Here is a 24,470-nt window from a genome sequence, read left to right as displayed (position 1 = left end):
GGAAGAACTTGGCAGAAAAGATGGCAAGAAGCCATGCAGAAAAGACGAAGCAGATTACAGAGGAGAGACATTTAGAAAGGATTAAATCATGCCCCTCAAGTGATGCAATTATGAACTCTTCTGAGGGCATCATCACATTTCTGCTGAACTGATTTTAGCAGTGTCAAAATATCCAATTCCACCTGTAGCAGTTCTACAGGCACTAAACTGAACCTGACCAGAAACTACTCCAGCTCCAAAGGCCTGACCTAGATGCAGAAAGTATACAGAGACCTTAGTTTACCTTTCTCACCTTGTTTTCAGTGGATTTTTAATCACACAATCCCATTAAAGCCCAATAAAAGGAGGTTTTTGTCCCTCAGATAAAAATAGGGGATATTGTTTGTGACGCATCAGTCCAGGATGAAACATTTCCTGCAGAAATGCTGAAGCAGCTTCACATCTTCCCTATGTATACCAGTGAAACGATGATTTCCACCTGTGCCTCTTTCTCTGCTTCTGTGCTTAGCCAGGCTGGTCACTCGGAATGGCTTCCTGCAGGAGCATAAATTAAGCCAATAAACTTGGCATGGGAGCAGATGGGGTGCACTCCCAGCATCCGTCTGCTCACAGACCAAGGAACCATGATCCCAAGCCTGGAGACGCGGTGTTTGGCATGGCTATGGTCCCAGGCACTGCTGAGCTTTGCCACTCATCATGGCCACCCTTGCAGAGCAACTTCAACAGCAGCATTTTACAGCTTCAGATCCCTTTTCTGCATAGGAAAGAGTCAGACAAAAAGACAGGACAAGCAGAGGGGAGGAGAGCTAGCATATTTTCAAACAAGACCTCACTGCTATAATTAAAGGGTTTATTCCTTTCCCACAGCCCACACTGGAAATACCAGGCTGCTGTCAGATTACTGAAGGAACAACTTCAGAACAGGATGTCATTACACAAGGGAAAGTGTGAAACCCGAGCAAGTGAAACAGCAAATGGTTTTAAACCTTCTACCTACTGCTTCATTGAGGAAACGTTTCTGTAACTGACTGAAATAAACTCACCCCTCCAAATGAAAACTATGAGCTCCCAAATAAAACCTGCCTGTTAAAAACCAAGAAGGATTGCATCCAATATTCCCAGAAGTAATAAGCCAGCAAAACAACCAACCCATCAAAGATCTAAGAGAACACCAAATAGATTTTGGCAATCATATTATTTCCTGTATCTGAATTTCAGTGCCAAGTAATCCTCACATACTAGACCTGAATTTTACAAGGGGCTTGCAGATTTTAAGTTTCCTGGTGGCTTCCTACCGCTTAAAAATGCTTTAAATAAAAAATGGTGGTTAAGTACAAAAAGTCTATGTGTACCATGTCCCATCATTCATTTGGACATTAAACTCCAGGTACATTTTACCCTTTTCTCTAAGGTCCTAACAACAGGTTAAAAACTGTCAAGCTTAAGTTTTGGCCTGTGGGGTTGGGACATTTAGGGCCATCAGCACCAGGAAACACTTAAGGGAAGTTCAGGTTTGGCAACACTGAAATTTGCATTAATAGACTTGAATTTTAATGTCCCCGTTAATCTTACACAGAGGCAGTCAAATCCATCAGCACTATTGTTTTCAGACTGTCTGCCCACTAAGGCAAACAATGCATCATTTACACTTGGTTTACATTTATAGTTGGGAAGCAAGCCATGCAAAGGACTAAGGGGGAGAAACCAGAGTGTTTTAAATGCAAATTTGGATTTTGAAGAATTGAGTATTCCTCTGCAAATTCCACATCTGCTAGATCACACAAAAGCTGGGTGCTTGTAATAAAAAATAATAAACGTGTCTCTGCTTTTGCTTTCCCTACTTTAAAATTGCCTTTAAAGCCTTCCTTTCACTTGACTGCTGCAAACTGGAAACTTTAGAAATGAAAGCAGCTGGTCTTTCCCCTCCGTCAAGTTGATTGAATTCAGTCACTATACAATAAAAATGGGCAAAAGCAAACCCCAAATCAACCCCCCAAAACATGTTCGACCTCCTCAAGAGCTTTCACTTAGGTTCAAGCCAGGAAATAACAGTAAAGTGCATAAAGAAAACATAAAGTTTAACGTGGATTCTCTTTAGCTTCAGACTATAAGATTTAAAAGTTGACCTACTTTATGTAATACTCCCACAGCTGAGTCATCACAGTATCAACTGGTCTCTATCAGCTGCAGGGTATGATCATCTATTAAAAAAAAATAGAAGCATCCATACTGAAATGCCTTTTTTATTATGTTAAGAATATAACATTAATCTAACAGTCCAGACCATAACTAGGATAGGGAAAATTTTTGAAGAAAGTTGGAACTACATAAAGTAGTCTCTTATAATGCAGATGCCATGCCTTGTAGCAACAGCCTGTAAGGTACAGGATAGAATACTGGAGAAGGCAGCAGAAATACAGATTAGTTCCAACTCTGCCGCTGTTACAGCATGTAGCTTCAGGCTAGCTAGTAATTTAGACTTCTTTCTTTTTCATCAAACAATAAAATGGAGGGAATGCTACTGCCTTACAGAATCAATAATACTGACGTTTATACCACATTTTAGCATATGCATAACATTAGCTATTACTACAGAAAAGGAGGGGGTAATATGTTTTTAATACTGGCTTCGTAGGCCTCACAAGAGAAGGTGAAAGTGGTTAATGAACATTAGAAACTCTTCACAGGGGCCTTGATTCACTCTAATTCACTCTGGGCAGCATCTTACTGCTCCTGGCTTGCAGACCATCAGAGTGAGCAGGAGTCCATTAGTATCTCAGGGCAAAACATCTGTTGATAGCAAAATATCATTAAAAAAAAAAGTACTTTAATTATTAGTTTCTACTTATGTACTATCCTATAGCCACTTACAACATAATGATATAGTCTCAAGAGACCAGAAGGAGGTTAAGAGGAACCCAAAAGTAGCTCTCGAGCGCAGCTAGCATGTTTAAGTTTTTCACACAGGAAAAGACTTGAGCAGCTATGCTGCTGGAATTGTTACAGCAAGTGTGAAAGAGACCCAGCAAAAAAAAGCCCCCAAAGGTGATGCGAATGAAGATGCAGCTTACACTGAGTACTATCTCTGCTGCCAGCACCCTCTTTACATTATTTCTTGTAGGAAGTGGTCAGACTTTGAGCCTGTCGTCAGTTGTGGGGATGGGGAAGAGAAATGGCAACTGCTCACAGAAAAAGCAGCAGGGCAGGCAGCTCCAGCAGAAGCCCTGGAGTGCCCAGGGTCAGGCTCCTGCACAAATGCCCCGATGCAGAAGAAGGGGGTGGTGCTGCAGTTACCATCCCCCCCAAAACTCAACTCCCTGAGCCCACATCAAGCACACCCAAATAAAGAGTATTGTTTCAAAGGCTGCAGCAGGCACCAGAGCTCTCAGATGTCTGCAGCATGCTAATCCTGGCCAGGCCTCGCTGGCCCTCTGTCTGAGGGGCTTACCAGGCCATCCGTAGGTGAAGTGTGTCACCTCATGGCAGACTACAGCACTTTTACTTCTGCAAGGATAAGGAAACAAATCACAGGAGGTGACAGTAGTGATATTGCTCCTTAATTATACTTCACCATCTGCTACCGTGGCAGAACTGTGCCGTGGCAGAACTGCGCAGGTATTTTAAGGCGGTAATCCAGGTCTGATACTCTGAGACCTAAGCTAGCAGGAACAGAAGATTTGCTATTCGAGCATCACAAAAACAGTCAGAAAAATGCACCTGTGAACTTCGTACAAGACATCAAAGCTTTTGAATCAAGAACTATTAATTCCAAACGCATACTGAACGCAGTCTGGCTTCTCAGTGGATGCTTTACAAAGCTGTCAGTTTTGTGAGGCTGGAGCCAAAAGGCAATATTTGATATGTAAAGATGTTTGAGAAGGAGGAGGGTAAAGTGAGAAGAAAGAGTTGCATGAGTCAGCCATGGATCTTTTAAAAATTAAGCGATAGCGTTTTTAAACCACAGGAAAAGAAGATGCATACACGGATTTCCTCATTCCTGGTTTGCCAATCGCAAAAGGTAACGCTTCCTAAGTTTAAGAGAACTTTCAATTGCGAGCACTTACTGAGCAGGGAGCCGAGCCCTGCGAGGGCAGCCCACAACACGGAGGCTTTCCTCCATTGTTCTCACTACCTTCTTGTTTTCAGAATTCATTTCGCAAATGCTGAAAAGAAAAAAACAGCAGCAGCAGCAGCCTGAACAGGCTTCACTCCTGACACAAGGCCAGTCTAAGCTGAGGCTGGATGGGGCTCTGAGCAACCTGATCTAGTGGAGGGTGTCCCTGCCCACGGCAGGGGGGTTGGAACTAGGTGATCTCCAAGGTCCCCTTCCAGCCCAAACCGTTCTGTGATTCCATGCCTCTGTGACAACTGGCAGTGACACGAGAGGAGCGGGGCCATGAAGTACCACACTTGGTGCCCGTGCGGTGGCTGTGCCCTCACTCCTCTGGCGGAGCATCACCTCCGGCCTAGGGGCACGAGGGACTGGGGTGGGCAAAATGGGTCCCGACACCGGGACCATTGTTCCAGGTGCAGGCGAAGCTTGTGCTGGCACTGGCGAGGAGGAGGAAGAGGCGGCGGCGCGCTCCGCCGGGCTACCGTAGCGCCCGAAGGTCACGGGCAGGAGACGTGCCACCACGCGTGTCGCCACAGGGCAACGTGACGGGCGCTCTCCTCCCACCCCGAAGGCGGCGGCAGGGCGGCCCCGCACCTGTTCACCTGGCCCGGGCCGCCCCCTCGCTCCCTGCCTGCCTCCCTCCCTCCCTCCCCCGCGGCGCCGCCGCCGAGCGCTGCCCCGGGGGCTCCTCCCGCCCCCGCCCCGCTTCGCCGTGACGTCACGGAGGGGCGGGGGGGCGCAGTGCTGGGGGGACGCCGAAGGTTCCGCGGCGCGCAGGCCCGTCCCTTTGTGACGTCACGGGAGCGGGGCGAACCTGGCCGGGCGGCGGCGTGGCCGGCGGCCCGCGGGCTCCGTCACAGCCCCGGCAACCTGTTGCTGCCGCCGCCGCCAGCGCGCCCCGCCAGCACCGCCGCCCCCTGCAAAAAAACGAAAATGGGGAGGGGCTCGGGGGGAAAATAGGAGACGGGCGAAAAGGGTTAAATAAAAGCGCCGCGGCGAAGTTGTGAGCGGGAGAGCGAGCACCCCTGCACATTGTCCGCCCTCGTCTCTCCTCCCCCGGGAGCCGCGCTCTCGGCCCCTGCCCGGCGTTACGGAAGCGGCGCCGCATTGTTCGCCCCGGGGAGCCCGGGGGGAGCCGGGCTTTGGGGTGATCTCTCCCCCTCTTCTTCTTGCCCCCCCTCCCCCTTTAATTAATAACACCGCGGTTTCCTTCCCCCCCCCCCCCCCCGCTTTTGTCTGCCTGCCTGGGAAACGTGGACGCCTCGCGTGTTTCGCCAGACTTTCCACCCGCCGTTCCCGTTTCGATGCCATACTTTAAACTCGCCGGCCCCGGGCTCCCCTCTCCTCTGCAATGCGGATGTATTTTAATTCGGAAATTTAGGGGGGTGCGGGGGGGGTTGGAAAGGAGGAGGGGGGCAGCTTCGACATAGCGCGCAGGCCCCCCCTCCCCTTCATCCCCAAAACATCGTTCCACCGCCTCCCCCGGGCAGCGTTGCAGCGGGGCGGGCAATCGATAGCGGCAGTCAGCTGGAGTCAACTGCAGTTTTTACCAAATCTATAGAATACCGAGGCAAAGTGTCCCGAAGGTCACCCTCCCTGCCAAGGGACACCCCTACGCTGAAAGAAATCGGCGCAGGCGACAAGACGCGATATAAACTACAACTTTTAAAGCCTCGCATCAAACACGCCCAAAAGCGAGGATTTCTATGTATTTCCCCCCATATCCGCCCCCCAAAATTTGTTGGTTTTTTTTTAAACATGGAGATAAAAAACATTATTCGCTTTACTGCATATATAGATAATCCCCTCCGCTTTCCCAAACGTTAAGGAAGAACTGTCCTGTGCCAATCAAAACGTAACTGGAGCACGAACAAAAATCCAACTACCCATCCACATTTATATGTTTAAAGGATTAGACAATTACGAGGGATTGGTTAAGCGGCTGAATAGAGAGAGGCAGAAATACAGCCCAGGCTCCGCTGGATTAGCCCAAATTTTCGAGCCATCATAATGAATTATTTTTAAAACAGCACCGAGCCATTTTCCTCATTATTCCAGTCAATCTTGAGGAACGCGCTGCCCGTAAGGCGATTCCCAGCTGCTCCGGTGTCTATCGCAAGGCAGAGCAGCCGAGGATCGCACACAGGAGAAGGGGATGTGGTACTGCGAGAAACCAGCTCGCCATAACCACTCGGTTTCAAGTTAAAGGGCTTCCAACAACCACCGCCGCCGCTTCACCAGACGGGGACAGACACACGTAGATAATTAAAAAAAAAAAAAAAAAAAAAAAAAAAAAAAAAAAAAAAGAAGAGAGAGAAAAAAACCAAAAAGCCCAACCCCAACCAAAAAATAAAAAAAAAACAACAAAACACCAACCCCAAAAAACAACAACAAACCTATTTTAGCATGCAAAAGCACAGAATTAAGAAAACCGCTTGAAAATGCAGTTCGGTGACACATCGGGGCAGCCCCCCGAGCTCCTCGCGTTTCATCTAAAACTAGATTATGATTGTGTCATTTGAGGTCAATACATTTATTCACTGGAGGAATCGCTACACAAATCTGGTTTTATAACCGAACTGGATAGCAGGCTTCCCTGTTAAAAGGGGCCTCTGAAACTCCCCCACCACACCACAGAAAAATCAAATTCAGCATCACATTTGTTCCCAAAGCCTTAGAGCTGCAAGATTAGCTATAAACTTGACATTCACTGCCATTTCGTAAAACTGGGAGTCAAACGATGTATGTTATGACCACTTACGTATTTCTTTTGAATTATATTCCTCTTGGGTCTTTCTTTGCTCATTCTGGTATCCAAATTCTGATTGCAAAAGGGGACAATTGCTTCATGAATTAAAGCCGAGACAATAAAAAAAAAATTTAAAAAAATACCGAAAAAATCCAGGGGGGAGGGGGTTGTTTGTAGTGGTATCTTGTAATCCGACTTTCTTTCCTCACAATGTGATTCTCCTAGCAATAAATCCGAGAAATGGGGGACGGAAGAAAAAAAAAAAAAAAAGACGAATGCGAAGGAAACAAAAAAAAAACAATTCACTTTAGTGAAGCATTATAATGGAAAATTTCCCCCTAAACACAAAAAACGACGCCCTTGATATCCCCTTTTCTCTTTTTCAAGCCGCCTAAGCGATCTGCAGGTCCTTAGTGTCAGAGCTGTAGTTACATCTTGGAGGAGGAAAGGGGCCGGGAGGAGAAGATAAATAATCGGGACGTTGGAAGTCACGTTTGTGCCGCTGCAGCAGGGAAAGCGGCAGGGACAACTCCAGCAGCGGCGGCGGCGGCGGCTCCGGCGGCAGCAGCGGCGGCGGCGGCGGCGGCGGCAGCGAGTGCTGCACGCACCGTGTGTGTCTCCGCTCCTCCAGCTCCCCCCCTAACCAATGAGAACAGCTCTCCGCCAGCAACTTTAAATGGACCTGGCTCTTTTTTTTTTTTTTTTCCCTCCCCTCCTCTGTTGTTAATATATATGTCTGCGTGCGTGCGTGTGCGCGCGCGCGTCTGTGTATGTGTGTGTATATATATATGTATGTATGTATGTATGTATGTATGTATGTATGTATGTATGTATGCGTGTGTATATATACACACACGGACACACGGCACACACACACATACATGCATACACCGCCTAGGGCTCGCCCTTAATTCCCAACCGGGGCAGCAGCCGCAGCGCCCGGCCCCTTGCCACGCTCAGCGCATGCAACAGGCCTCGCTGAACACTCCATGCGGGTCAAGCGTCATGCGCTTCCCTCTCCCAACCCCCACCCCTGTTCCCACCTCCCTTCTTTCGGCATTTTAGCGTGGCCACCCGGCAGCGAAGGTCGCCGCGAGCCCTACGCCGAAACCCGAGCCCGGAGTTTGAAGACGGTCCCTCAAAAGCGCAGCACGCTCTGTCGCCGTGCCCTGCCCCCCTCCCCGCCCCGCTGCAGCCTCCTCACTCCTCCCGCCTGCCAAGGGCTGTCCTTCCGCTCCGTCCTTGCGCCCGCCGCGCCTCCCCCGGCTTCGGCACGCACGGGGGGCCCGCCGCCCTGGCAGCACCTGAAAGTCACGTTTGGCCTCGCAGGCCCTAAGAATTGTCCTTGCTCGTGGGGAAAGTTGTAGTTCCCTCGCCACAAAATGGCGAACGGCGGAGAACTACACCTCCCGGCGTGCGCTGCGCGCCCGGCGGCCGATTGGCTGCTGGGCACGGAACCCCCTTCGCCACGCTCGTCCTTCCCCAACACCACCCCCCCCCCCCCCCATGTCGGTTTCCCCCCTCCGCGGCGCTCGATGGTAGAGGCTGGGGGGGGCAGAGGGCGGGGGAGAGGCACGACAGGAGAAGGGAGGAGGAGGAGGAGAAGGGCGAAGGGGAAGTTTATTTGGAATCGCTGACAGGGAGTGGGGAGGCAGGCAGGCGCCGCGGGAGGCTGCAGGCGGAGCGGGGGGATTAATGTGTCTGGGTTGGGCTGGGAAGTGGCGGCCGAAAACTTCGTGTCTGTATGCTGCGCCCGCTGAGGAGGCGGCGGTCTGGGTCTGCCGGACAGACAGACGGACTGCCTGCCTGCCTGCCGGGCGGGCGTGTCAGCTCGGGACACGCAGCGGGCTGGGCTGGCCCGTGCGGGGCCCGCTCGGTGTCTCCAAGGTGTTCCGAGGTCACGCCTCCTGCGCCGCCGCCGCCGCGCCGGGGCTGCCCCGCGGGAGCTGGGCGCGCCCGGGAATAACCTTCCTGTGCGGATGGATGGATGGATGGATGGATGGATGGATGGATGGATGGATGGATGGATGGATGGATGGATGGATGGATGGATGGATGGATGGATGGATGGATGCTTTTAAACGTCGCCGAGAGCCCGGCGGCTGCCCAGGCGAGCGGCCCGTCCTCGCCCAGGGCTGGTCGGCGCCTGCTGCCCCATCCCCGGCGGGCTCTACCGCTGGATCCGCCCGCGGCTCCTAGAAACTCCTGGTGTGAAATCCCGAAGTTCCAATTCTCGATTAATTTCAAGTGTATTTTTTATTTCATTAAAACAAAAAGAAAGTAAACTGTTACGGAAGTGGAATGTCCTTCTTCAGCAAAAGCCCAGCAGTTCCTTAATGGCGGGTGAGGGGGTTGGAGCAAGAGAGGAGGGTCACGAAGTTGATGAGGGGACTAAAGCACCTTCACTACAGAGACAGGCTGCGAATGTTTGGGACTGTTCAGCCTGGAAAAGAAAATATTCTGTAGAGTCTCCATCCATGTTGTTCAAAGCCAGGTTGGAGAAGGCCTTTGAACATCCTGATCTAGAGGGAATTGTCCTTTCCCGGGACAGCGGGAGCTATAACGATGTGATCTTTAAGGTTTCTTCCAACCCCTAATATTCTATGATTCTATAATTACATCTCCTCTAGGGACGGGGAGGAAAGAGCGTCATTAATGATCTCCCTTGGTGTGAGGTATCACCGTACCCAGTGTGTGTTGTGCTTTTCTGTAGGACTCACCACCAACTATGAGCTGCTTTACTCTTACGCTAATTACTACACTTGGGTGATGCTTTAGGGGCTTTACACTGTTTTCCACCTGCAGTTTTTATGTTCAGTTCCCTTCTGGAGAGTATTATATCTGCCCCACAGGAATGACAATTTTTGTGCAAGACTCTTGAGTGGCAGTGTTCAGGGGCAGGAGAGCAGGACACAGAACTTGCCAGAATGTCACTCACTAGTACCTAGTCTTAAGTTTTCACCATGAGGCTGAAATGAATAGGGCAAGGAGACCAGCTCCTCTTGGATGCCTTTATTGAGTGATCAGCTCTGGATGTGGGCCAGAGGAGGAGGTAGACAGTTTTGCTCCACAGCAGAACTGAGGTTTCCATCCCCACAGGCGTGCCTAGGAAGACAATTTTAGGCTCGTCGTCTAGGGTCCTCATTCTGACCCAGTTCTAGTCAGGTCACAGTGACATCTAAAGCCTTGGTGGTGCAGTAGGAGAACTTCTGGCTAGTAGGACCCATCACTTAGTTCCTTAAATCTTCGGCCAGCTTGTTGTTTTCAGGGTCTTTCGTTGGATTTCCTTGACCGTCTCTTAGTTTGCTATTTTCCCGGGGGTGTTACCTGATGCCACGCTGGGAAGCAGCAGAGGCAGTACACCACAGGTGTAACAAAGTTATTGGTAGGGTAAGGGGATTAACTGTTGGGGTAACTTAAAGGTTTAACATTTAACAACAATTTAAATAACACAATTAACTTGTTACAGTTTCAGATTAACACTAACAACTCTAATTGTATTAACTTCTGAACTTGTTCATAACAAGACCATCCTTCCTCATTTATATAAATAAGTGACCATGGTGTTCTCCCTTTACCTTAGAAATACAATACAAATAAAGTTTAGGACGCTGAATGGAAGAAATAAAGTTATGTCATAATTTCTCTAGTTTCCCTTAACTTCTTCGTTTTTATTTCTAATTATTTCAGGACTCTTTTCCCAATCTTGTTTAATAAAAATTGGGGTATAAAATGGTCTGTGCTTGGCCTCATCCAGTATCAAAGCTTTTAGGATAATACTACTTGTGATGAGGTTGGTCTTCTGAAGCCTTTCCATTAGGTCTCTTATGGGAAAATGTAGATTCCTTCTTAAGAGTAAGTCTAAAGTGAGGTTTTCATTCCTTGAAATTGGAAATATGCACATTTCTCATAGGACTGTTTAACTTCCTGTCCTCTCTTGTTTTTATTAAGGTGCTTATGTAGCATGAAGGTCTAGGACATCCTTGGAAAAAAATGCTTTTGTCTTGGCTTTTCTTCAATTAGTAACAACGAGTCTGTGCTCCTCCAAGAGACATTTTGGAAAGCCAGAAGAGACAAAGATGGCCATTCATGTATTTCTGAGTCAACAGCTGAGCAAAAAGTTTTTATGGAAAACCTACCTGGCTTTTCTCAGATGGCATAAGGTAGCAAACCCAGCTATTCCCCCGCCCCTTTACTTTGGAGATTGCTTCCTGAGTGGTCTTAAAAGTCTTGGTGTTGCTATGTTTGCTGCTGGCTTTTGTGCCATGTGTTGAACAAGAGCTTACTGTCAGTGCAAGCTAATGAATTTTCTTCTCGAGGCTGGGTGGCAGAAACCTTTCCCATGGATCCGTGGCTCTATTTACATTTGTGTTCTGTTACACAGAGCATTGTATTGTGCACATGCTGGGTATCATGTATCCACCGTGGGTCTTGCCTTTCAGCTCTAGCTTGTGTACATTTTGGGGACTGACCTTTTAAATACTGATGCTGGACTGCTTTGCAAAATTAATTAAATGCTGGTACAATAGCACTTAGTATCATAGGTTAACTGCTATTGATGTCAGTGTTTGCAATTACATTTGATCACTTTTTTTTCTAGTTTCATTGTGACTTTCATCATGGTCACTTCCAACTGTAACTCTGCTTGAAGATGTTTGAGAAGTGACTACTGCTAGCAGGATAGAGATTCCTTGATCCTTTTTTTCCCTTGTTTCCTTCTTACTCGTTTCTTCATTTTAAATAATACTTTTACAGGAATTACACACAAAAGAGCTCCCAAACTGGATTTATGTGTTCTACAACTAGTTTTTAGTAATTGTCCAGTGTCAACCTTTACAACAACCTCAGTGGTCTGAGTATAATGCTATTGTACAAAAAACTTTGGGGATTTTTTGTTTCTTTGGGTTTGTTGGGGTTTTTTGTTTTGGGTGGGAAGGGGGATTTCTTGGTTTGCATGGTTTGTTTAGGATCAGTTTTTTTGGGGGGGGGCGGTGGGGTGAGGATATTGTGGATTATTTCTTTGCATGAGCATAACACATTTTATACATGGTTCATTTGGACTTGTGCATACTAAGCATCCTAGGTGCAGTTACCTCTGAGCAAGAGGTGAAATATGGACACTTTCTAGCATATAATAGAACTTTCCAGCATACAATTCAGTGAAAAGTGAAAGGAAACTTCATTCAAGAGGAACCTTGGTGATACCTCTCCAGCTACTAGAGTTTACATAATATGTGCCTAGTTCACATCTCAATGAAGATAAAATCCATCTGAGGTTATAGGAAAAGAGCATTCATTATGGCTGACTTGCCTCTGACTGTATTTTTTTTTTAATTTAATTTGGGGACTACTGCTCTTGGCACTTTTGGACTTGGAAGGCAGATATATGTGCAGATTGGTTTGTGGTGTCCTCAGAATTCTGGGGCAAGAGTTTTAGTAAGTTAATGTGGAAGGTCCTGCTATGGGTGCTGGTCAAAACAGGTCAAAATTAATAAAAAAGAATATATAGTTCCTAAGGAAAAATATATAATTTTTAAAGCTTTTTGGTTGTTCTCTCTTTTTATTGGTCAAATAGATTAAACAATAGGCACAAGCAGTATGGGGAAGACAGAAAGAGCATGGGATGAACTCATGTGAGCCACAGTTCCCCAGTGGGCAAACAAAGGGCGTGATGCCAGACAAGATCGGCCATAAAAGAGCCTTGTCCTGGGGGCAGGCTGTGATTCTCTGTGGACAGATGGCAGCTTACCAGTTCATAAAGACCACTTCTGGATACCTTTCCTTCAACTCTTATTTATCTGAATTATGCCACTGAAAAGACAAGAATAAATTCTCTAGTGTCAAACAGATTTCCTACAATAGAAAGTGATGCAGCTTTGAATTCTGAGACCTTATATCTTATATGAATTAAAGCAAAATGATTTTTACGTTGAGAAGGATGAGGGTGAGAGAGGGTTGGTAGCTTTGTGCTACAGAACTTGCTTCTAGCCCTAGAATTTGGTTGGCCATCTGCAGAGATCTGTGGGGAATTCTCAGGGGTTTTTTTGAGGTTTGAATCACTTCTCGGAAGCTTGGTGGAGTAGGTAAAGAGACTTTAAAAGTGGACCCCCAGATCTGTCAAATAAACACACATTCCTACAGAGTAACTTTTTGTGTGACAAGCAATGACAGCATTTATGTATAACATATTTTGTTTCATGTTTGAGAAGATTGAACTTTACCATAGGCAGACAGCTCTTCCTTCTAGCAACTAAGAAGGATGTGGAGGCCATCAGAGAGAGATCTCGGCCTACAGATCCCTTGCCACTGGCTTGAGTTGATGCCTAGACCTGACATTCTGGTTTCCATGTTTCCTAATTGGGGTTCCTCTCCACTTCCTGTCATGCTTTACATCCCAGCTGTCCTGTATTCATAGTCTGCCTTATTGTTTAGCTTTGGTCTTTAAAGCTCTGAAACATTGCATAATATTGGAGTAGAATATTAAAAATAGCATTGCAATACTTATTTAAGAGAAAACCAGCTACTGGAGTGAATTAATTCCTTGGGGAAGAGGGAAGTGGAACTTTCTTTTATTTGTTCCCACGGGGAAATAGAGATACGAGCAGCCAGTTACTGGTAATCAGTTTGGCCACTTCCCCCCAACCTCTTTTACTTGTGAAATACATGTATAAATGTAGGCGTTTGTTAAATATTTACATAAAATGCAAATATAATGACCATGCAACACAGAAAGCTGCTGAACATGCAAGGTGTTGCCTCTGCATCTGGGTCTGAGGGTTTCCCAACAGGCAGCTTCCAGCATGCACTTAGGCTCTACATGTGTAGTAGATTCTGCATCACATGCTCCGAGGGTGGATTCATGCACTGTGGATTTATGCACATGATTTAAAGGCCTCTGGGTAATTGAGACATGGTGCCTGGCATCTCCAGGATCCTTGAAGCGGCCATACATGCACGTGCAGGCAGACACTCCACAGATGGTCAGAGTGAAAGGATATGAAAGTGGATAAGTTAAGCACTCAAAAGTTACGAAATGCCAGAATTGGGGAAATGCTTATGCAGTATTAATTCTATCCATACATCTATATATTGCTTTGTATTAATCTTAAAATAGATTACATACCTTTCCCCCCACCTCCATAGAATGACTGGGTTTTATTTGGTGCATTAAGTGAGCCTGCTCTGGGGATGAATTAGAGTACATGCTGAAGGAGAGAGAGTGTTGTCTGTTGAACTCTTACCCTCCTGTGTTCCTGTGAGTGTAAGAAGGGAAGACATAATCTCATTGTTAAGGCAGCTGAATGTTGCTTTGGAGAAGTTGATCCTCTGCCAAGAAGTGTGATGCTGGGTAAACCCTTTACATCAATCTTTTAATAGTGGCCAGGTCAGCACTACTAATTTGTACATAAATAGCTACAGTTGCCAGGTGGGTGATGAGTTGTGGTTTGTGACTATCACAGCTCTTGGATCCAAATCTTGTGTGCAGGACACTTTGTTCTCCCACTTGAAAATGTAGAAGAGGAGATGGGGAAATAAGTATGTTTGTAGTTGCTAAAGTGTTCCTGTTGTAGCTCTTGCATCGTTCCTCATTTTATGGGTTGTCTTAGGACTACACGTGTGCATCTGCACCAAAGGCTGCTGGAAGCTGTATCTTTTGAATGCAGAATATGCAGTGTTTAATGCTAGCAAGACCTGGATTTTAGGTATTTTGAGACTCTTCAGATCTTCATTTCTGACTGCCTCAGTTTACAGACTGTAAAATGGAATTAATACATTCCTTTAGCACACAGAACTGATCGCAACATATCACTTGTGGACTGCCATGATGTTCTTGGAGCAAGCACTGCAGAAAAAGCACCACAAATCTCTTCATTTGGCTCTTTGTCTGCCTTTTCTCTATTGAATTTAGTACCTTAGTACTTTGTCAGCTTTTCTTTTCTTTGAATTTTATTTCACTCCTTTTTACAGCTAGCAATGTAAGGTTGCTTGTCCTTGCCACATTGTTCAGCATTTACTGCAGTTTGCTCAGTTGCCCTGCATCTGTTGAGATGTAGGATTGTGGGACAGTAACCCCTGAGGCACAGAAGCTTTAACAAAATCCTCAGAAGTGCACAAGCTTGAACAAAAATTGTCAAATTGATATGAACTTCTGATTTTGTTTCAGTGCAAGTGGCTGCATACTCTAATCTTGCATAAATGTGAACTGTTTTAGTTGAATTAGTAGTCTAAACCATTTCATTAAATTGAAGTAAGAGGCTTTTACATGGAGGTAAGAGCTCTATGAGGAAGAAGGGGAACAGGAGTGTCTTAGTGAAAGGAAGAGAGGGTGGAAAGAAGCACTCCATCCTTCTTCCTCCTCTTCTTTTTACTTCTCTATGCTTGTTTGAAAATCTGTCTTTCCTCCTCCTCTCTCCCTCAGCCTTATGAAGAGCCGTGGGGAAGATCAGGCTTGTGGAACTAATAATCTCAAAGAGTTGTGATCAGAGAACAATGTTGATGGGCAAGGGGAGATCCTCTCTGCGGCCAAAAGACACATGGGGCAGTGCTGGAGCAGGGGAAGGGAAGATGACTGCCTTGCCAGTATTCCATTGGTGAAAAGTGGCATGGGAATGGGGGAAGAATTGAGAGGAGGAAGTGGAGGGTGGGACTGGAGTGCAGAAGCAGGTAGGTTGTGAGAATGGAGGGCTGGGGAACAGGAGTAGGTAAATGGAAAGGGGCAAAGGCCGGTTTTACTGTAGAAAGTTGAATCCAGTGATTTTGTGGGAGGAAGGAAAGAGGCAGCACAGGCTTTGGTGCTCCAGGGTGGACCGGAGGCTCTAGAGACTCCCAGTTCAGCCAGTAGCATTCCATAAATCTGTCATTTGCATTCTGCTTTTCCTGTCTGCACATCAGCTGTCTGGGCAGAGCCTGTCTTCCAGGGCTTGATTTCCAAAGAGAGAGAGTACACAGGGCTCTGAGATGAGATGCTGCATGCTAAAGCCCATCTGCATGGGCAGTATTGATGCTCCTCCCAAGCACAGGACACACTCACTTTTCCTGTTCAGAAAACCACCCAGCTCGGTTGCCCAGAGCTGATTCCAGCCAATGAATAGCATGGAAAAGTGGTGAATAAGGAATTGAGTTTGGCTCCAGTGCTGGCAGGGTCTGTGCTGCTGGCATCCAATTTACTAGCCAAAAATTAGCCATCATTTTACCTTGTAACTGACCATAAATTTCAGATGTTTGAAACATCATTTGTATTATAGCCAAGCAGAATCAATTGAGCCTGGTTGAAGCTGTGTTTTTAATAAAAGGCCATGTTTGTAACTAATCAAGTAACACACACAGTGATGGCTCCTACTGAAAAGGCAGAAGCAGCAAGTTGATGTAGTCATAAGGAAGGTTATCAGGCCATTCAGTGCTCAGTAGCAGTATAGAAAAGGCCTGATCCTACAAAGTGCTGGATGCTCTCAATTGCTTTTGATTTTTGACCAGTTTTTGAGGTACCCCCGCAATGCACAGTGTCAACACCATGAAATCAAGCAGCAAAGAGCAGAGTGTAGGAAATAAAGTGTGAGAACAGCTTGCTTGTTCTTAGGAATGGCTTTTATTGCCCAAAATCTGGGGTATATTTACTTGTTGTTTGTGATAGACAGTTTAATAACTTCAGTGGTGGTCTTTATTTTTTATTGAATTTGTAATATGTGCTGGCTTTGGATGTGCAGTTTCAGTCTTCTGCTGATGTGAGATAGAATTTGTGCTCTGTTTGGCTCATGCCACGTCTTCTGTCAGTTCAGTGCCTGTGTAAGCAGGGGTGATGGTATGTAGTAACTTGGTGTGAGAGGCTAAGATAAAACCCCAACTGTTTCTTAAGATATCGCCTGCTGTTATCAAGAGGCTCAGGTTAGCAATTTTAAGTGTTACAAGGACCTATGTTTTTGAACTGCTTTCCTGAAGAGAAGGTAGAAATGTACATGCCTGGCTATTTTAGGAATCATTCTTTCTTGAGTGTGCTTATGCTTTATGAAATGTGGGTTCAGGGAATATGGGTAAGAAAGCTGATTTATCATCCTTGAGTGTTTGTAGATTAAGGATATTGTGTAAAAGTGAGTCATGGTAAAAGCTGACTTAGGTTTTTAAATACCAGCAGCAGCTACAACAACAACAGAGAATGGTTAACCAACCAAGTGTCAGTCACACATAACTGTAATTCTTAAGGAATTTGGGTACAGCTGAAGACTTGCCTTCTTCACTGACATGGATGCAACACACCAGCAGCCAGCCAGCTTCCACGATCCCTCCTGCTGACCAGTCCATGAAGAAATAGCTATCTGCCAAACAAGCTGTTTGTTTTATTTCAAAGCCCCAGTGGGCCCAGCCCTTCCTGCCTAGCAGCTGCAGCAGGCTCCATTCCTGCTCACTGCCTGGCCTGGGAAGAGATTGCTCATTGGCCCAGGAGAGTGGTTCTCCATAATTGGCTTGTGAGGAATGCTGTGTGAGAGGATTTGGCGTTTCTTTTAAATTGTTTTTTTTATTAAAGTTTGTTTATTAAAGTGAATATCTGGTAACAATAGAAGCATGTTTTTTGAAGCCTGCGTATTGCCAAGACAGCAGGATAGAGCACTATCAGGTTATTGCTTCCCCAGGATCAGAAGTACACAGGCAGCTCTGCAGATCCTTGGGCAGTGTCCCAGCCCCTTCATTCTTTCCCCTTCCATTTGAACTCGGATGGATCTGCTGTAGTCATCACTCCCTGGATCTCTACAGGTGCCACAGGGATGTGGGAGTTGCTCCACTTGTGGCATTTCTGATAAACAGAGATTAGATCTGTACTGCAGATTGACGGGGTATAGCAAAGCTAGCTTTGAACAAACCAATCTGAGTGCCTCTGGCAGTCTAGCTGATGATGGGGTGCTCATTTATACCACTAAAAAATATATAAAAAGTACCCTTGGAAGGTAAATTAACCTGAGATGGTAAATAAGTGCAGAAAGCCAAGTATGCCTCTAGTAGCCAAGACAGTTTAGCCAGCTTTGCACCATGCATGTACCCAGTGTGTCGCGTCCATTAATTAAAAGTTTTGAAACTGACAGTAAATTTAAAAAAAAAAAGTTTGTCATATTGAGTTCCTATATAATTCTTTCATCACTTGACAGGAGAATATTGCACCTGCAGCTGTCACAAAAAGTGTGGGCAACTGCCCTAGTAGCCCTTTCTAGTAAGTGTGTGCCTTACATATGGTTACATAAACTGTAATATGTCAGCTTACCTATCTGGGATATGAGATGGTTCCTCTTGTGAACCCAGGAAGATGAATTTAAAACCCAAGCTAATCTTGTTCAGAATTTATGGCTTTTGGAACTGGAGCATCTCATCACTGTATAATAATACGTTTGTATGTTGTAGTTTCTCTGCATGGAACACAACAGAAATAATCTCAGGCTTTCTTAGCAAACCATTCTGGATGAGGGAATTGTCTGGATGTGAGGGAATGGCGTGGGAACACTGTTATGGACCAGTGAGTCAAAGACTGGAATTCCCTGTATAAACCAGTAATCTGTCTGGTGAGTTAACGTGCTCAGGGCTGCAGTGGTTTGGGTTTGTTGACACACTTCTCAGTGAGACTGGTGTTATTCAGTTTTCTGGCTAGGACTGACTTTGGACAGCCGAGTGAAACAAATGTTCCTAGGGAGAAGCATGAACTGAAGGCTTGAGGTTAAAGCAAAATATCCTTTGCTGGCCTTGGAAGAGAATAGCAAGAGTGGTGATTTTTAAATCCTGCCTGTGAGATCAGTGTTAAAAGCCTTGAGCAATGTGGTTAGGTCTGTGTCTAAAGTGTGTGTAGGTGCTGTGTCCTTGTAGTCACAGCAGGGATTTCTGCTTGGTTTGTAACTTGGCTCAGTCTTTAAATGGACACACTCTGAACTGTTTTCTTCTGTAGCTCTCTGTATTCTGCTCTTGTTGGACACCCAGACTTGGCACCCCACTGTGATCCAGTAGCTCAGCTGGATCAACTGAAATTTTTTGAGGGCAGGGTTTAAGATGGACTTCCCTACTGAGGAAATTCATCAGTGTCCCGTTGCTCGTTGTGCTCGTTGTCCCGTGTGCTGCAGAAGCCTTCCTGCAGGGCTCTGCCACTGGCAATCCTCGGAGCACAGGTGGAGGTCCCTACCAGCAGCCAGAGGCTTGCCAGTGCCTGGGTGCTCCCTCCTCAGCCATTTATGCTGCCGGTGGGGAGAGAATTTCTCACCTCTTCTGTGGCAGACCCTTTTTGGGACAGTAAGGATTTGTGAGATAAACAGGATGGGTTGCTAAGGGATTCTGAGTTGTTTGATTGTCACCATATCAACTGACCCAGAATGGCCCTGGCTGAAGCCTGCTGGATGTCACCACCTGCTCTTTGCCACCCATTCTTTTCTGGCTTACCTTCTCCTATCTTGCTTCCAGTCTGCCTGCTTCAAAAGGAAAAAAGGGGGAAGCTGAAGAGACCTGCACTACTGGTTATTTGATGTAGATTTTGCTAAAATGGACTGACACATACATACACTTCAGGCTGGTGGTAGCTGTGCATGAATAAACATAATTACCCGTGGCTGTGATGTGGTATCTAGCTACTGTAGATGCAAAGCATGAATTTAATAACTGTGTATGAAATGGTGAAATGGTTATAAATGCACGACTGTGCAGTGTAGACAGGGCCTGATATATCACTCATTTGTACATTTGTAATTAATTGTAGGAACAAGATTGTTGTTTGCATGTGTTCTTTCTTTGCTGCCAAGCACGACAGAGAGCTGTAATGATCTTATACCTTAAGCTTGTAATAAAATATTGTTGGTTACCTAGCAAAGAAATTTCTTAATTAAGTTTGCTACACAAAATCCCATAATGCTTTTTAAGATTTCTTTTTTTTTTTTTTTTTTGCTAGAACTCCTTAATGACTTTTACCTCTGAGTATAATCAACAACAAAATTTCCGATATTTAAGAAACATTTTCTGCATATTTTTTCCATCTGGATATAATGGAGCATAATTTAAGACTATGGGCAGAAGAGGGGGTAAATGATGCATGTAATGATTGTTTTAACATTTACAAGAAAATAATTTATTTAAATTGGATTAAGCCTTAATATTATCACACTTTTCTACCTGATTTAACATGGGGGGGAGGGTGGGGGAAAGGGAAGAAAACGATTTCATGGTGAAGTGTTTTAAGTATTTAGTATTTTCTTTGCTTTTTGATCATCCAGGCATCGTGCCCCACAGCCATGTAAATTTTCTTACATACAAATGTTCATTGCCATCTTTTACATTCCTCTGCTGACAGTGAAGAGGTCATGCTAAATCAAACTGATGGAGAAACTGGACATCATCTTTACCCTGAATGCCCAGATTAATTCTACCAGAACACAGGTGGGGTAACAGCAAAGAATAATTTGCTTTTCTGTATTACTGCTTTTAAGAACTCTATTCATCATATTGTTAACTCTGGTATACATATTCAGAGTGAGACAAAGAAATAAGTACCTGCTTAGGTAGGATGTAAGACCTTAGAGGTCTGTGGCTTTTTTCTGTCCCCAGCAGTTTTCCTACCAGCCTAATTATTTCTGCTGAGAATGGGTCTCCAAGTCCAAGTCCAAATTTTATCATCTTCCTCTAATTCTTTTCCCCTCTCCAGGAGAGAGGAATCAAGTGGGATAAATTCTGTATCTGTATGCTATCCAGCTTTGAGTCTACTGATTGAAGTGTTTTGTTTATAATAGATGCTGTTTTGACGAGGGGAAAAAAAATCTCCTACAGTCAAAGGATCTCTATTAGTGGCAGAACCAGCAAAGCCTGGTTTTCTCTAGGTTGGTGCCTCATGGTTTCATAGTGAATTACAATTGTCTCTTTTTTCCTACAGAGGGGTCATTTGTCAGGTCTCTCTCCCATGTGGATTCTTTAATGCTTCATAAGGTTTAAATTCATGTTACAGCTTTTTTTTTTTTCTTCCAGCTCTGATACTTTTAGAATCGCTTTCTTCCCCTAACTATTTATTTTTTACAAAGAATGTGGAAATTTGAGTGTTCTGTGTATCTATTGCATTTTGTTAAAATAGAGAAAAATAAAAAAAGCCTGGAAACTCAGTGTGTGACTTTCCAAACTTCAATGTCATAGCAAGCCAAACAATAACGGTGGTATCTTGTTAAGTACATTGCGCAGTTTGGGTTTGTATTTAAGTTCATGTCTTCTGGGATACCTAAGTTTGGCTTTCTAGTTAGTCCTGCTCATCCAGTAGAGCTACTGTCATCAATGGAAGATGTTCTGGCTTTAGGAAGCATCAAAAAATTATTATGCAATTTCCTATTAAAATGACAGATTTTCTTCCCAGTCCCATTTTCATTTGAGTCGAAAGTAAGTTCCTCATCACCTTCAAGAGGAATTTGATTTCTTTTCCAACTGTAAAAGAATTCAGATGTTGGGGCTGTTTTATTGTCACCAGCGTGCTACTAATTGCTTTTATGTAAACTAGAAGATTTCTCCCCAAATCCAGTTTCAGTACACAGCTCTGGATAGTGTGCTCTGGGAAATCTCATATTTGTAAATTGAACAATTTTGTTCAATTTGCATTGTGGTGGTATAATATACATAGAATTCCATGATATCTTTTTTTTTTTTTTTCTGTGAGAGATTCACTTTTAAAACTTAAAAGTACACATCAGATAAATAGAAGGTTAAATTCTATTGATGTACACATTCTTTGTATGTGCATAAGCTTGTGTTTACTTGGGAAGTATAATATCAATAGAGTACTTCTCACTTTAAAGTTTATTAATTTCTTTCTTCTTTCTTTGAGGTGTCAGTACTGGGAAAGATGAATCATTTATTAGTGGGAGGCCTGACACATGATGAAATCACTATCTGACACTTCAATGACTTCCAATGTTGTTCTGTGAACATTCAGCAAAGTGCAGAGGATGTGATGTTGCAGTTCTGTGGGTAGTGTTTTCTCCTTTTTTTTGCAAATGGGTGAAATTCTTTATCATCACATAGTGTGTGAGATCTTCCCCATTTGGGATGAATAGCCTTTCTTCGCTGTTTAGAGTGATTCATAATCTGATGTAGGAAAAAAATAGAACACATCTGCAACTGGCAGAGAGGATCTTTATACTTCTGAGAATCAGTGGAAAAGCAGAACTCGATCCATGAAGTTTTTTTCGAGGGGAAGGGTGTGGGGGAGGGCACAGATAACATTCTTGGCTGAGTGTTGCTACTGTTTGGAGTCCCTCTCTTATGACAGAGCATGCAAATCTCCATTGTGTTACAAATGAACTGCACCTAAGGGATAGTTCTCTGCTGGCCACAGGATTACCTCCGGAACAGGGCAGTGATCTCAACCCAAAAACACTTAGGGTGTAAATTAGCATCTGACAATCAAGCAATTGGCAATAAACAGGTGGATGTTTGACAATAAGCTGAACAGTTTTACCTACTTAAAAAGAAAGTAAATTTTAGTTCTAGTGTCTTCAGACCAGTACACCGTTCTGCAAACATTTAGGTTAGAGTTTTTGCTTTACTGAACTTGCCTTCTTTCCCTTCCCTGTATATTTTCTATTCACTTCCCTACCCATCTCCCCCCAGAAAGTGTTGCAGTAGTTTCAGACTATTAAGATATTTTCCCGGATCATGCAATTTGAAGTCTGAGCAGTGTTACTCCTGCTCTATTCCCAAGCTACATCACTCACCCATTCAGATGCGCTGCTGTAAGTAAAATGTCACAGGCTGGGAAGCTGGAGGTAAAGATGCTTTCCAGTACCAGGTCTGGCATCTAAAAGGTGCCTTCAGGGTTTTCTTCTAACTTAACTGCTTCCTCCCTTTGTTTCCTCAGAAGCTGATGGTCTTTTCCCAGATCATCCTCTCTCACTTCTGGAAGTTAGGGTTTTTTCTCTCTTTATAGTCCTCATCCTCTGCTGTTTGAGCATCTTCATTTCCTATTGTCTATCACCACAGTATTTTACAGAATGTACTCTTCACAGATGTATGTGGGTACAGCAGAACTAAACATTCATCAGACTAAGGTGGTGGGGGAAGACCATGAAAGAGTCAGCAATTAAACTCGCCTTTCAAGTAAAGACGCAATGTATGTTGTGGGATATTCTCTCTCTCTAGAGGCTAATTTTTCTACCCTTGATTTTGCCCTCCAGGGTTTTGGCTCTAAACTACTGTTCTACAGCTACTACTGTAAAGAAGCAGGTGACCTTTGGAGATAGTAAAACTGTCTTAATTATGTGTTTGTTGTTTGCTATTGCATGTTCCTCACCAGTATGCACAATCAGATGTAATTATGTGTGCAAAAAGTCAGGAGTTTGAAACCACTTTGTTTACTGCCTTATTACTCAGGATCTGATTTTAAAAATGGTAAACTTCAGAAAGGGAGAAAAAAGAAAAAAGAAATTATATCAATTTCCAATCCAGAGAGACTTTGGTGTGTCTCTACGATCTTTTTTTGGCATCTCTACATTCGAATAATCTGTCACATTAGGCATGGATCCTAGTGGTTCATCACAGCTGCCCAGAGTGCCCTGGCTGGAGGGATCTTGGGAGGCTGGCTTTGACCCTGACATGAGCTTCTGATTTAACAGAGGACTGCTCATGAGTGCCTGTCCTGCCACAGGAATGCAGGAACTCCCCGTGGGATTCAGGGATCACACAAAACCCTGTGAGCAGGTGTGTCTGAGGAAAGGGCGCTGATAGCAAGGGCAGGCTGCCCACCCTTTCTGATCTGATGAAGAAGCTCTTTTTAGGAAAACTCACACCCCTGGGCCAGGCAGAGAGAAGGACATCACCACGAGCAGTTTCAATAGCAGGCCTTGGGTGGCTCCTCCTGGAGTGTGGTTCCAAGATGGTGTAAGCTGATCCAAACCAGAGCAGTGGCTGTGCCTGGCTTTGAATCATTCCTTTCCCCACCCCGTGTATTGCACCAGCGCTGCTGCTGGTCTGGCTCCACAGGGAGCTGAACTAACACGGCAGTGCTAAGATTTTTTTGAAGTTAGTTCTGTCTTCTCTGAACCAGTTCAGAGTGAGAGCAGACAAGCATCCTTGTTGGCACGGGAAAGGGCAGCAGCTGGGGAAGGAGGGACCGTGGCAGCCGCAGCTTACATCGGATTAGAGTGCCATGGAACCACGGCTACATTTGGAGAAGGCACATGAGCATCTCTGGGTGATTTGAGGGGACAATACCCCCAGGCAGGAGGAGGGGCATTGCGATAGTAATCTCTCCCAGTAGGACAGCTGATCCAGAGAGAATATTTGTCTACGGTATAAAATAAATTAAAGAAGAACTCCCCAAACACACCGAAAAGACCTAGAAGTTTGCTGTCAGTGTTCTGTAAAACAAGTTAATTCAATATAGGCCTAAAAGATATTTGTTTTGCTCCCATCCTTCTCCCTGGCAGCCCATGCCATCCTCTTTTTGCAAGGCATGAGATACCCTGATGCCCTGGCCCTGTTAGGTCATGGTATGACAGGCAGCCTGCCAAACGAGGCTGATCTTATAAGCTGCTGCTGCCCTGCTTGTGGCTGGGACTGTTAGCATGATTTTTAATTCACTTCTCTGCTGCCCTCATTTTTTCTCCAGACGGAGCTCGA

General features: G+C 45.0%; 1 protein-coding gene across 2 annotated transcripts in view; it reads right to left on the bottom strand.

Moving 5' to 3' along the window:
• Positions 1-7,984, bottom strand: part of JARID2 (jumonji and AT-rich interaction domain containing 2) — a 212,067-nt gene extending 204,083 nt beyond the window's left edge. The window contains exon 1 of one of the 2 annotated variants that reach the window (XM_071451384.1): positions 6,876-7,984. In XM_071451384.1, coding sequence (XP_071307485.1) covers positions 6,876-6,920 — 45 coding nt within the window. In that variant the 5' untranslated portion in view covers positions 6,921-7,984. The remainder of the gene's footprint in view (positions 1-6,875) is intronic. The other variant, XM_071451376.1, reaches the window with a different exon arrangement.
• Positions 7,985-24,470: the final 16,486 nt, after the last annotated feature.

Source organism: Agelaius tricolor, unplaced genomic scaffold (genome assembly GCF_023055355.1).
Source record: "Agelaius tricolor isolate 1412-34295 unplaced genomic scaffold, bAgeTri1.0.p SCAF_2, whole genome shotgun sequence".
In the NCBI taxonomy this organism is placed as follows: domain Eukaryota; kingdom Metazoa; phylum Chordata; class Aves; order Passeriformes; family Icteridae; genus Agelaius; species Agelaius tricolor.
The sequence above is the reverse complement of the archived record's forward strand: the minus strand, read 5'-3'. Positions and strand labels throughout refer to the sequence as shown.